General features: G+C 49.8%; 1 protein-coding gene across 1 annotated transcript; it reads right to left on the reverse strand.

Annotated features, from left to right (window-relative positions):
- Positions 1 to 10,845: 10,845 nt before the first annotated feature.
- IMP3 (IMP U3 small nucleolar ribonucleoprotein 3) lies at positions 10,846 to 12,832 on the reverse strand. Its single transcript, XM_030814823.1, has one exon. It carries the CDS (start codon positions 11,922 to 11,924, stop codon positions 11,370 to 11,372), a length of 555 nt encoding a protein of 184 aa, XP_030670683.1. The 5' UTR covers positions 11,925 to 12,832; the 3' UTR covers positions 10,846 to 11,369.
- Between the last annotated feature and the right edge of the window lie 1,409 nt (positions 12,833 to 14,241).

A 14,241-nucleotide genomic window follows, 5' to 3' on the forward strand; every position in this document is an offset into this window, starting at 1 on the left:
ATCCCAGCACTTTGGGAGGCCGAGGCGGGCAAATCACCTGAGGTCGGGAGTTTGAGACCAGCCTGACCAACATGGAGAAACCCCATCTCTACTAAAAATATAAAATTAGCTGGGCATGGTGGCGCATGCCTGTAATCTCAGCTACTCAGGAGGCTGAGTCAGGAGAATCACTTGAACCCAGGAGGCAGAGGTTGTGGTGAGCCGAGATGGTGCCATTGCACTCCAGCCTGGGCAACAAGAGTGAAACTACGTCTCAAAAAAAAAAAAAAAAGTAATTGCAGTTTTTGCCATTAAAATTAATGGCACCAACCTAATATAATCTTGCTAGATAGATATGGATGTCTGCAGAAAGCTGTAAGTCTGGGGACTTTGTAAAAATCAGAGATTAGCAAGTGTTGAAGTGATAAGGAGTCACACTAATAGAATTTTTCTTTGACGTAATCAGAAAAATTCAAAGAGGACAGAAGAGGGAAGAACCACTTTTTCACTCTATTATTCAATGTCATTAAAGTGGAATCTGTGTGCCCCTTAAAATCTTCTGGTTGCCCATGGGCAGGAGAATCCTTACCTAGAAAAGAGAAAGTTGAGAGCAGGAAGGTGTCCAGCCCAGAGGGGAAGTGGAGGGAGGTAAGATCACAGAGGCTGCTGGGACACAGGGGCAGGTAAGGGCCTGCAGGCCACGGTGGGGAGTTTGGATTTTACCTCCATTGCTGAAGAGGGTTTATTTTTTGGGGGGGCGGGGGTTGTTTTTGTTTTTGAGACATATCTTGCTCTGTCGCCCAGGCTAGAATGCAGTGGTGCGATCTCTGCTCACTCCAACCTCGGTCTCCCGGGTTCAAGCAATTCTGCCTCAGCCTCCCAAGTAGCTGGGATTACAGGCATGCGCCACCATGCCTGGCTAATTTTTATATTTTTAGTAGACACGGGGTTTCACCATGTTGGCCAGGCTGGTCTCGAATTCCTGACCTCAGGTGATCCGCCCGCCTTGGCCTCACAAAGTGCTGGGATTACAGGCGTGAGCCACCATGCCTGTCCGCAGATGAGGGGTTTTTTTTTATTTTTTTGAGACGGAGTCTCGCTCTGTCGCCCAGGCTGGAGTGCAGTGGCGCAATCTCGGCTCACTGCAAGCTCCGCCTCCCGGGTTCACGCCATTCTCCTGCCTCAGCCTCTCCGAGTAGCTGGGACTACAGGCGCCCGCCACCACGCCCGGCTAATTTTTTGTATTTTTAGTAGAGACAGGGTTTCACCGTGGTCTCGATCTCCTGACCTCGTGATCCACCCGCCTCGGCCCCCCAAAGTGCTGGGATTACAAGCGTGAGCCACTGCGCCCGGCCTGAGGGTTTTTAAACAGTTATGAGATAGCAGATTCCAGCTTTAGTGAGCTCCCACTGGCTACTTGGTAGAGAACTGAATGTGGGCAACCAAGTGTGGAGGCCTGGAAGCCAGTGAGCAGACCTTGCATGAAAGTATGTTGCGGGATGTGATAGGAAGTAGCTGGATTAAGATATAATCTAGAAATAAAACCTGGACAGTTTGTTACTGTTTTTATTGAGATGGAGTCTTACTCTGTTGCTCAGGCTAGAGTGCAATGGTTTGATTACAGCTCACTGCAGCCTCAATCACCTGGGCTCAAGTGATCCTTCCACCTCAGCCTCTCAAGTAGCTGAAACTACAGGTGCATGCCACCACGCCCAGCTAATTTATTTATTTATCTTATTTATTTATTTATTTGAGACGGAGTTTCGCCCTTGTTGCCCAGGCTGGACTGCAATGGTGTGATCTCGGCTCACCACAACCTCCACCTCCCGGGTTCAAGCAATTCTCCTGCTGCCGGGTGCGATGGCTCACGCTTGTAATCCCAGCACTCTGGGAGGCCGAGGCGAATGGATCACAAGGTCAGGAGATTGAGACCATCCTGGCTAACACGGTGAAACCCCATCTCTACTAGAAACACAAAAAATTAGCCGGGCGTGGTGGTGGGCGCCTGTAGTCTCAGCTACTCGGGAGGCTGAGGCAGAAGAATGGCGTGAACCTGGGAGGCAGAGCTTGCAGTGAGCCGAGATCACGCCACTGCACTCCAGCTTGGGTGACAGAGTGAGACTCTGTCTCAAAAAAAAAAAAAAAAAAAAGCAATTCTCCTGCCTCAGCCTCCCAAGTAGCTGGGATTACAGGCATGAGCCACCATGCCTGGCTAATTTTGTATTTTTTAGTAGAGACGGGATTTCTCCACATTGGTCAGGCTGGTCTCAAACTCCTGACCTCAGGTGATCCGCCCACCTCTGCCTCCCAAAGTGCTGGGATTATAGGCCTGAGCCACCATGCCCGGCCTAATTTATTTTTTTAGAGATTAGGTTTAGCTATATTGCCCAAGCTGGTTTTGAACTCCTGGGCTCAAGAGATCTTCCTGCCTTGGCTTCTCAAAGTGTGGGATTACAGGCGTAAGCCACCATGCCTGGCCAGTTTATTACTCATAAAATAGGGGAAATTAGCATGAATTATACATGTGTCCTAGTCTAGTCCCCAGCCAAGACTTTCCCCCTCGGGTTTATTAGATCTGAGAGAAAATACGAAAGGGAACAACTTCCTCCCTAAATCGATGTTGTTATAGGCCAAGGCCATGCACCATCTAAGTCATCTTGAGGACCAGTGCTTCTCATTGACCACCTAGAGACACCTTGTACAGTAAAGAAGTCAGTTATGGGCCGGGCGCGGTGGCTCACGCCTGTAATCCCAGCACTTTGGGAGGCTGAGGCGGGGGAATCACAAGATCAGGAGATCGAGACCATCCTGGCTAACACGGTGAAACACCGTCTCTACTAAAAAATACAAAAATTAGCCGGGTATGGTGGCAGGCACCTGTAGTCCCAGCTACTCGGGAAGCTGAGGCAGGAGAATGGCATGAACCCGGGAGGCGGTGCTTGCAGTGAGCCAAGATTGTGCCACTGCACTCCAGCCTGGGCGACAGAGCAAGACTCCGTCTAAAAAAAAAAAAGAAGTCAGTTATGGCTGGTCGCAGTGGCCCACACCTGTAATTCCAGCACTTTGGGAGGCCAAGGCAGGTGGATCACGAGGTCAGGAGTTTGAGACCAGCCTGGCCAATATGGTGAAACCCCGTCTCTACTAAAAATACAAAAATTAGCCAGACGTGGTGGCAGGCGCCTGTAATCCCAGGTACTCGGGAGGCTGGAGCAGAAGAATCGCTTGAACCCAGGAGGCAGAGTTTGGAGTGAGCCAAGATTGTGCCCCTGCACTCCAGCCTGGGCAACAGAATGAGACTCCATCTCAAAATAATAATAATAATAATAAGTCAGTTATACTAGGAGGGAAAAGCAGACGTGAAAGGGCAAAGTCAGGCATCAAAGGGGGTCACAGGAGCCAGGGTACAGAAACTGCAGCCACAGGGGACCCTAAAGCTCCAGGGAGCCAAACCTCTTCCCTACTCCCACCCCACCCCAACCCACCTCCATCCCAAGGTCCCTGAGCCCCAGTCCTGGGTGAGAGGAATCATGAAAGTGGTTAAGGATTAAGGTCTTGGGCCCTGGAGCTAGATGGCCTAGATCCAAATCCAGACTCAGCTACCTGCTGGCACGGTGGCCTGGGTTTGCTATTTCACCTTCTGTGCTCAGTTACCCTCTCTGTAAAATGTGGTAACAACAGCACCTAGCTCATAAGGTTGTTATAGGGTTTCACTGAGCTAATCTAGGTGAGGTGATTAGAATAGTACCTGGCACAGAGTAAGTCCTTAAAAGTGCTGTTTTAGGGCCGGGCGCGGTGGCTCACGCTTGTAATCCCAGCACTTTGGGAGGCCGAGGCGGGCGGATCACGAGGTCAGGAGATCGAGACCACGGTGAAACCCCGTCTCTACTAAAAATACAAAAAAAAATTAGCCGGGCGTGGTGGCGGGCGCCTGTAGTCCCAGCTACTCGGGAGGCTGAGGCAGGAGAATGGCGTGAACCCGGGAGGCGGAGCTAGCAGTGAGCTGAGATTGCGCCACTGCACTCCAGCCTGGGCAACAGAGCGAGACTCCGTCTCAAAATAAATAAATAAAATAAAATAAAAGTGCTGTTTTGTTAGTCTTTAACTTGTTATAAAATAACCCCTCCATGACTGGTTTACTTAAATCTACAATAAATAAATTGACTCCTACTTAGGTGAGCCCAAGAGAGTCTCTTCCCTGCAGACAAAAGTGCTTGCCCAGACTTGAGGGGAAATAGTTTGCCCGGGTTAGGTACAGGCAGAGGGTGACTGGGTGAGGATTTTAATCCAGGTTTTCAGCCCTTACGGACTCCAAAATTCCTCTTTTTTTTTTTTAGACAGAGTTTTGCTCGTTGCCAAGGCTGGAGTACAGTAGCGTGATCTCAGCTCACTGCAACTTCTGCCTCCAGGGTTCAAGTGATTCTTTTGCCCTAGCCTCCTGAGAAGCTGGGATTACAGGCACACACCACCATGCCCGCCTAATTTTTTTTATTTTTAGTAGAGATGGGGTTTCACCATGTTGGCCAGGCTGGTCTTGAACTCCTGACCTCACGTGATCCATGTGCCTCGGCCTCCCAAAGTGCTGGGATTACAGGTGTGAGCCACCGTGCCTGGCTTTTTTTTTGAGACAGGGTCTCACTCTGTCACCCAGGCTGGAGTGCAGTACTGTGATCTTGGCTCACTGTAACCTCCACCTCCCGGGCTCAAGCAGCTGAGACTACAGGTGCTTGCCTCCACACCCAGCTGATTTTTTTTTTTTTTTTTTAGAGACAGAGTCTTGCTCTGTTGCCCAGGCTGGAGTGCAGTGGCACGATCTCAGCTCGCTGCAACCTCCACCTCCCGGGTTCTAGCAATTCTCCTGCCTCAGGCTCCTGGGTAGCTGGGATTATAGGTGCACACCGTCACGCCTGGCCAATTTTTTGTATTTTAGTAGAGATGGGGTTTCACTGTGTTGCCCAGGCTGGTCTCGAACTCCTGAGCTCAGGCAATCCACCAGCCTCAGCCTCCCAAAGTGCTAGGATTACAGCACTTTGGGCATTTACAGCACTTTCAGCCACCACGCCAGGCCTGGTTTTTATATTTTTAGTAGAGATGGGTTTTTGCCATGTTGACTAGGCTGGTCTTGAACTCTTGACTCAAGCAATCCACCCATCTTGGCTTCCCAAAGTGTTGGGATTATAGGCATAAACCTGGCCAAAATCCCTGATTTTTATCCCATGGACCCATGGAATGTTGCCTGCCCTGTAATTTTTTTTTTTTTTTTTGAGACAGGGTCTTGCTGTGTTCCCCAGACTGGAGTGCAGTGGTGTGATCACAGCTCATAGCAGCTTCTACCTCTTAGGCTTAGGTGATCCTCCCACCTCAGCCTCCCTGAGTAGCTGGGACCATAGGTGCATGCCATCATGCCCAGCTACTTTTTTTTTTTTTTTTCTGTAAAGACAAGGTCTGGCTATGCTGCCCGGGCTGGTCTCAAACTCCTGGGCTCAATCCTCCCACCTCAGCTTCCCAAAGTGCTGGGATTACAGGCGTAAACCACTGCACCTGGGCCCTGCCTTATATTTTAAGGGGTCTACTTTTACTCCTGATTTTCAGCTCATGAGCTGAATGAATGAGTGATTTGGTTCATCTCTGCTGAGATTCTGCCCTTCCATGCAGGGAAGCAGCCTGGCCCCAGGTAGGGGGGAAATGTCCTTTACAAACTGCCCACGGGCTTCGAAGTTGGGACCCATTCTTGGATTTTTTTTGGTTTTTCTTTGAGATGAAGTTTCGCTCTTGTTGCCCAGGCTGGAGTGCAATGGCCTGATCTTGACTCACTGCAACCTCCACCTCCTGGGTTCAAGCGATTCTCCTGTCTCAGCCTCCTGAGTAGCTGGGATTATAGAGGCCCGCCACCACACCAGGCTAATTTTTTGTATGTTTAGTAGAGATAAGATTTCTCCATGTTGTCCAGGCTGGTCTCGAACTCCTGACCTCGGGTGATCCACCTGCCTCGGCCTCCCAAAGTGCTGGGAATATAGGCGTGAGCCACCGCACCCAACCTTTCTTGGATGTTAAAACCAAGATTTGTCCTAAAGATTGCACAGCTTTCCTGAGCCAGGGCTGGGGATTGTTGGGGCAGCGAAGCACCTCTAAATTCTCCTCTACTTTGCAAGTGTTGACAGCACTCTTTTATATCCTTTTCTCTAAATCAGAAACAGAGCAGAAACTACAGCGATCTCATCCTGCCTCTTCCTATCACAGAAAGGAGATAGAGGGAGGCCTAGAGAGAGAAGGAGAAGCTTATGCCCCTAGTCCCACAGCAAGTCAGAGGCGGGCAAGACCCCTCTTCCCTGAAGCCCCTGCAGCCTCTCCGGCCCTCTGCTGCTGGAATAGGATGCAGCATCTGTGTGATGTTTGCTCTGTGCCAAGCACTGGGCTAGGAACAAGGCCTGTGCTTTTCCAAGTGTGATCCCCTGACTAGCAGCACCAAAATCACCTGGGAACTTGTTAGAAATGCAAATTCTCAGGCCCGCCCCAGATCTCCTGAATCAGAAACACGAAGGGGGCTGGGCACGGTGGCTCACGCCTGTAGTCCCAGCACTTTGGGAGGCCGAGGTGGGTGGATCACGAGGTCAAGAGATCAAGACCATCCTGGCTAACACGGTGAAACCCTGTCTCTACTAAAAATACAAAAAATTAGCTGGGCGTGGTGGCAGGCGCCTGTAGTCCCAGCTACTCGGAAGGCTGAAGCAGGAGAATGGCGTGAACGCAGGAGGCGGAGCTTGTAGTGAGCCAAGATCGCGCCACTGTACTCCAGCCTGGGCGACAGAGCAAGACTCCATCTCAAAAAAAAAAAAAAAAAAAAAAAAAAGAAACACGAATGGAGTGGAGACGGCATCTGTTTTCACAATTCTTCCCCAAGGTTCAAATGTGGCATGGTCAAGTTTGAGAACCACTGCTCTAAGCCATAGTAGGCTCAGTCCCGGTGTAACTGAGTGGCTGAAATTGTGGAACCTGGAGCCAGAGGGAACTAGGTGCAAACCTGCCTCCATCACTAACTCTGTGACTCAGGTAAGCTATTGTCTTTGAGCTTTAGTTCTGTCAGTGATAAAATGGCCATAATAATAGTGCCCATAAGGTTGTTGTGAGGACTACATGAGACAGCACAAAGCCTGGGGCATAGTAAGCACTGCCGGGGTAGCCATTATTAGCTAGCTGAGTGATTATTTATTTATTTTTTATTTTTTTGAGATAGTCTTGCTCTGTTGCCCAGGCTGAAGTGCAGTGGCACGATCTCGGCTCACTGCAACCTCTGCCTCCTGGGTTCAAGCAATTTTCCTGCCTCAGCCTCCCGAGTAGCTGGGATTACAAGCATGCAGCATCACGCCAGTATTTTTAGTAGAGATGGGGTTTCACCATGTTGGCCAGGCTAGTCTCGAACTCCTGACCTCACGTGATCCGCCTGGTCTCCCAAAGTGCTGGGATTGCAGGTGTGAGCCACCGCGCCGACCTCCTGTCTACAATTTTTAATGTCAGTACTATTTTTTACCCCCCCCTTCACATTAAAAAATGTGGTAAAATATACATAACATAGAATTTGCCATTGTAGCCATTTTAAGTGTAATTCAGTGGTATTAATTACACTCGCAATGTAGTACAACAGTCACCACTATTGTACTATACCACATTGTACTACATTGTGAATGTGAAATGTGTTGTGCTACATTGTGAAAGTTTTTCCAAAACTTTTTTTTTTTTTGAGACTGGGTCTCACTCTGTCCTGTCACCCAGGTTGGAGCATGATCATGGCTCACTGCACCCTCAACCTCCCTGGGCTCAGGTGACCTTCCCACCTCAGCCTCCCAAGTAGCTGGGACTACAGGCACACATCACCACACCCAACTAATTTTTGTGTGTGTTTTTTTTTTTTTTTTTTTTTCATTTTGCCCAGGTCTTTAACTCCTGGGCTCAAGCAATCCACCTGCATCGGCCTCCCAAAGCGCTAGGATTACAGGGGTGAGCCACCACGCCTAGCCTTCCAAACATTATCATCACCCAAAACAGAAACTCTGTACCATTAAACAGTAATTCCACACCCCCCTCCAATATTACCACATTTTTATGATGAGGAAAATGGGGGCACAGAGAGGCTCAGTAAAACAATCAATGTTACACAGCTAGCTAAGCATAGGGGTTGGGATTCAGACTAGGCTATTTGACTCCAGAGCTTGCTTTCTGAATCACTGTCTTACACTTTTTTTCTTTTCTTTTTTTTTTTTTCAGACAGAGTCTCACTCTGTCCCCCAGGCTGGAGTGCAGTGGTGCGATCTTGGCTCACTGCAACCTCCGCCTCCTGGGTTCAAGAGATTCTTGTGCCTCAGCCTCCTGAGTAGCTGGGATTACAGGTGGCTACTACTATGCCCGCCTAACTTTTGTATTTTTAGTACAGATGGGGTTTCGCCACATGGGCCAGGCTGGTCTCCAACTCCTGAACTCAGGTGATCTGCCCACCTCAGCTTCCCAAGGTGCTGGGATTACAGGCATGAGCTGCCATGCCTAGCAGATTTTTTTTCTTAAGTCTAAAGCTTTTATTCTTGTTTATTTTACTTATTTAGAGATGGGAGTCTCACTCTGTTGCCCAGGCTGGAGTGCAGTGGCATGATCTCGGCTCACTGCAACCTCTGCCTCCCAGGTTCAAGCTATTCTTCTGCCTCAGCCTCCCAAGTAGCTGGGTTTACAAGCATGTGCCATCACACCCGACTAATTTTTACGTTTTTGCTAGAGACGGGGTTTCACCATGTTGGACAGGCTGGTCTTGAACTCCTGGCCTCAAGTGATCTGCCCGCCTCAGCCTCCCAGAGTGCTGGGATTGCAGGCATGAGCCACCGCGCCTGGCCTGAATTTTGAGGTTTTTATCTGCTTGGGCCACGGATGCAGGCTCCAGTTACTCCAAAGGGGCTGATCTATCTGCCATGCCTTGTGGGGTCTAGTGGGAGCTGGAGGGCCACAAGGGTCCTGCCTTGTAGAGCCACTTTGTTTTTCCTCCATGAGATCCATAATCTTGGGAGCCCTGAGGATGTTCCTCCAAATGGGCAGACTATGCCCAGCCACCAGAGCTGGAGAGCAGGATTCTCTCTCCTTCCACTTCTAAAGGGACAGCACTGAAACAAACATGGCCTCTGGAGTCACATGAGACTGGACTTGAAACCTAGCCTTGGACAAGTTGCTATTCCAATTGTTTCCCAAACTGAAGTTATAGATACCACCACCTACCTTGCAGAGTTGTTGGTAAGAGTAAATGGCAGCCTAGAACTAGCAGGGCCTAGATGAGAGTTAGTTCCCTTCCTAACTTGAATATCACCTTTTCCTTAAAGCCTTCCCAGTTCAATCCTTGCTCCCTCCTCACACCTTTATACAGCATCCTGTGGAGACCGATCACATTGCCTAGTGCTGCTGCCTTTCCCTGCTGGTTTGTAAATTCAAGTTGAGAGACTCTTTCTAAACTCTGACACACATCAAGGGCTGGGTGTGCTGACACTGACACAGTCCCAGTCCATTGCTTACTGGCTATGTAATCTTTGGTAATTTGACCCATCTCTGCCTCAGTTCCCTCATCTGAAAAGTAGAGAATTGGATTCTCCACTTCATAGGACTGCTGGGAGGTTGAAATGGGCTAATATAGGTGGTGCACTTAAAAATGGAGCTGACATATAGTATAAGCACTTGGTATTATATGATCCCATGATATAAGTCCCCTTCTCTATATAATTTCTTCACCTAATGCTGCCTCACACCTGGGGAAGCGAACAAGGCACCACTAAAAGGCAATCCACTGATCTCGGCATCCTATTTATTCTCCTTTTAGAAGACTTGGCCAGGCACGGTGGCTCACACCTGTAATCCCAGCACTTTGGGAGGCTGAGGCAGGATTGCTTGAACTTAGGAGTTCAAGATCAGCCTGGGTAACATGCCAAAACCCTGTGTCTACAAAAATTAAAAACCAGCCAGGTGTGGTGGTACATGCCTATAATCCCAGCTACTGGGGAGGCTGAGGTGGGAGGACTGCTTGAGCCCAGGAGATCGAGGCTGCAGTGAACTGTGACAGCTCCACTGCACTCTAGCTTGGGCCTTGTGTGAAAAAAAAAGAAAAAAGAATAAAGAAATCTTGAGTAAAACTTGGTAGTCTCCCTTCTAATTCTCTATCACTGCTATCATCTAAATTTCCAGGAACCTCCTGGGCCACTTCTAACCGCTAGATGGCCAAGCTACAGAGTGATTATTTCCTTAGGCAAGCAAACATCCCAGCCCTCTAATACGGTATTTCCTGGGGCTGGAATATCAACAGGAAGTTATGTGAGGAAGAGCTCTGCCAAAACACTCATTCCAAGGAAGGGACTGGTAAAGTGACAAACTTGCCCAATCCTGTACAACACCCTGCATCCTCCACATGTGGCCCCTGTTGCAGATCTCATCCACAGGCAGGTCACTCGCTGCTGACTCTATTCTTCTCTGGGTTCCTGGGACATATGACTCTATGTAAGAAAACCAGAGGCTGGGCGAAGTTTGCTCATGCCTGTAATCCCAGCACTTCGGGAGGCCGAGGCGGGCGGATCACGAGTTCAGGAGTTCCAGACCAGCCTGGCCAACATGGTGAAACCCTGACTCTACTAAAAACACAAAAATTAGCCGGGCGCGGTGGCGGGCGCCTATACTCCTAGCTACTCGGGAGGCTGAGGCAGGAAAATTGCTTGAATCCGGGAGGCGGAGGTTGCAGTGAGCCGAGATCGCGCCACTGCACTCCAGCCTGGGTGGCAGAGCAAGACCCCGTCTCTAGAGAAAAAAAGAAAATCACTCAGTCTCTAGAGAAAAAAAAGAAAACCAGACAGATTAAAAAGTTGCACTTACAAAGCAGTTGGGGCATTTATTGACATTTAAACAAGGGAGGAGATCCTGAACACTAGTCTCGCTCAGTTTATAAAAACTTGAGGCCAAACTCCATCATCTGTACACAGCTTAACCACGGCCAGGAGCAAGAATTCGAGTCAAACGAATTGAACCAGTCCAGCTACAACACGATAAAGGGAAACAGGGCGTGAGGATTTCCGGGTTTTCCTTTTACATTACAAAGTTTCCAACACAAGAAGCCAACAATACCCCAGTGCAGCACCAAGTTACTTCCCACTGTTTCCCAAGGCACAGTCAATTAATAATCAGTAGTCCAAGTTCTAAGAACATTTCCTGGAAAACAAGGACGCACCTCCCGTGGCTCCATGCATGGCCTGCCAGTGATGAATCAAGTTCTTGAGAACCTACGACCGTCTGACACCCTTGAGGAGAGCACCCTCATAGAATCTCCAGCATCAGGCCTCAGTTTTCCCATCTGTAAAAGACAGCCATGCAAAGTGGGAGATCCGCTAGACTTCCAGATCGAAGTCATCGCGCTCCTCATTGTACTCCAGCACGTGCCGCCTGATCTTGGACGAGTCCACCCAAGTGACAAAGTCCTCCATGCTGCGCGTGACAAGGAAGGCGGGATCGGTAACCACGTCAGGGCCCACGCGTACGTGCCCTTGCTCCACAAAGGCCACGGCAGCCTGAAGGTGCTGCGCCATGCGCAGCTTGAGGAGCACGGTGGGAAGGCGGCGGCGGCAGAAGGAAGAGGCCGTGACGAAGTCGCAGAGCTCCAGCGAACCGCGCGTGGGCACCAAGCCGAGAGCATACAGCTTGTCCAGCAGCGCGGCCGAAGCGCGCACGCGGAACTGGTCGCGTTCGGGCAGGTCGCGCAGGCGCCGCGCCAACTCACGCACGGCACGGCTCAGCTGGTTGTAGCGCGTGTAGTCCTCCCGCCGCTGCAGCCGGTAACGCCGCAGCACGCGCAGCTCGTGCAGATTGTGGTCGGTGACCTCCCAGTTCAGGAAGTCCACCTGCTTCAGCAGCTTCTGCTCGTGGAACTTAAGCTTCCGCACCATGATGGCGGCAACCGCAGCTGCAAGACCCGAAGCTGAGAGCGCGTTCTGGCGCCCGCGCGATTTCCGCCGTGGCGCACCAAGACCTGGATGGCCTGGGACCCTGGGCCAATGAAAGAAAGGCTTAAAGTCACGCCCTCACTTACCATTGGCCAGGGTGGGACCACGCCTCTGCACTGGGATCTCGCGTTTCTTCTTTTCTTTGCGTTTGCGAGGGAGGGGGGGTAGAAGCACCGGAGGGGGTTGGTTGGGGGCGGGTCCCTAGGCGGCTCCGCGCGGTTTTTAGTAGCCAAGACTGTATCCGTTTCTGCGGCAATCATTTCCTCCTAGACTTCTGTCCTTTGGGGACTTTCAGAGTCTCCCCCGCAAGAGCTGAAGAGGCCATTTCTGGGGAAGAGGGGTGACTGCGGCTTGTTGATTGGGTTTACTGTGCTAACTTCCACTGGGCTCCCGCCATGCCGTGGGGGAGCTTGCCGGAGCCGGCTGTCCTGGGGCTGACCTGGTAGTCCCCGCCGCCCGCCAGCGTCAGGTCCTTCACCTGGCAGGCGGAGCGATCTCTCATTGTCAAATTGGGATAGGTGGCACCGAACCCATGAAATACTGATTGCCTGGCTGCTTCCTAGGCCCACAGAATCGGGATCTATAAGGGAGCCGCCCGGAAATCTATATTATCAACTAAAGTGTCAGATGATTCATAAAACCCAGCAAGTTTGAGAAACTTGGACTATAAGTACAAGTCCAAACCCTTTAGTCTGTGCTCAAATGAATTATCCTGACATGAATTTCTGGCCACCAAGCACTGAGTTAACAAATTTAATGCTGTTTCCGCTAGTTGCATCTGTAAGTTACATCTGAGTGTAGCGCTGCAGACCTAACCCCTTTTTGCCCAGGCATTTGACGCCACCTAGCTTCTCACTGATCATTTTTGTTTTGTATGCTTTTCATTGTCTTTTACAATACACTTTGGGAGGCTGAGGTGGGAGGATCATTTGAGACCAGGAGTTCAAGACCAATCTAGGCAAAAACAAGAAAAAAGAAACGAGATCCCGCCTCTGTAAAACGTCTTAAAGAATTAGCCAGGCATGGTGGTGCGCGCCTGTAGTCCTGACTGCCTGGGAGGCTGAGGGGGAAGGATCATTTGAGCCCAGGACTTGTAGGCTGCAGTGAGCTACAATGGTGCCACTGCACCCCAGCTTGCACAACAGAGCCAGACCCTATCTCAAAAATATATATATATATATATATATAATATTCGATATCTGGAAAATAATATACATAATATGTAAATTATAAAGTATAATAAATAATCATGAACTTAGCCAGTTTAAGAAAACATCACCAGGCTAGGCATGGTGGCTCATGCCTGTAATCCCAACACTGGGAGGCCAAGGTGGGAGGATCACTGGAGGCCAGGAGTTCAAGACCAGCCTGGGCAACGTAGTAAGACTCAGTCCCTATGGACAAAAAAAAAAAAAAAAAAAATTAGCCAGGCATAGTGGCAGCACCTATAGTCCCAGCTACTGGTGGGGGTTTTGGGGTAAGAGGGGGGAGGATCCCTTGAAGCCAGAAGTTCAAGGATGCAGTGAGCCATGATCACACCACTGCACTCCAGCTTGGGCAACAGAACAAGATCTTGTCTCTAAAAACAAACAGAAAGCTAATACAGATCATTTGCTTTTTTTAATCTAATTGATTTTTTTTTTTTTTTTTGGAGATGGAGTCTTGCTCTGTCGCCCAGGCTGGAGTGCAGTGGTGTGATCTTGGCTCACTGCAACCTCCACCTCCTGGGTTCAAGCTATTCTCCTGCCTCAGCCTCCTGAGTAGCTGGGACTACAGGCACCTGCCACCACACCTGGCTAATTTTTTGTATTTTTAGTAGAGACGGGCTTTCACCGTGTTAGCCAGGATGGTCTCCATCTCCTGACCTTGTGATCCACCCACCTTGGCCTCCCAAAGTGCTGGGATTACAGGCATGAGCCACTGCACCCGGCCCCAGAGTAGGTCTTATTGAGAAGGTGATATTTTATAGGGGTTAAGCCATGTGTGGATATCTAGGGGGAGAACATTTCAGGAAGAGGAAACAGTGGAAATGCCTTAAGGCAGGAATGTGCCTGGCAAGTCAGAAGAGTAAGAAAGCTATCTTGGCTGGAGCAGAGTGGGCAAGGAGGAGAGGAAGAGATTAAAGAGCTTGTAGTCCCTTGAAAAGACTTTGGCTTTTATGTTGAGAGGCAGATACTTCGGGGTTTTCAGCAAAGGATTGACATTTATGTTTTTTGTTTGTTTTTGTTTTTGAGATAGGGTCTCACACTGTTGCCCAGGC

The sequence above is a fragment of the Nomascus leucogenys genome, chromosome 6 (assembly GCF_006542625.1).
Source record: "Nomascus leucogenys isolate Asia chromosome 6, Asia_NLE_v1, whole genome shotgun sequence".
NCBI lineage: Eukaryota > Metazoa > Chordata > Mammalia > Primates > Hylobatidae > Nomascus > Nomascus leucogenys.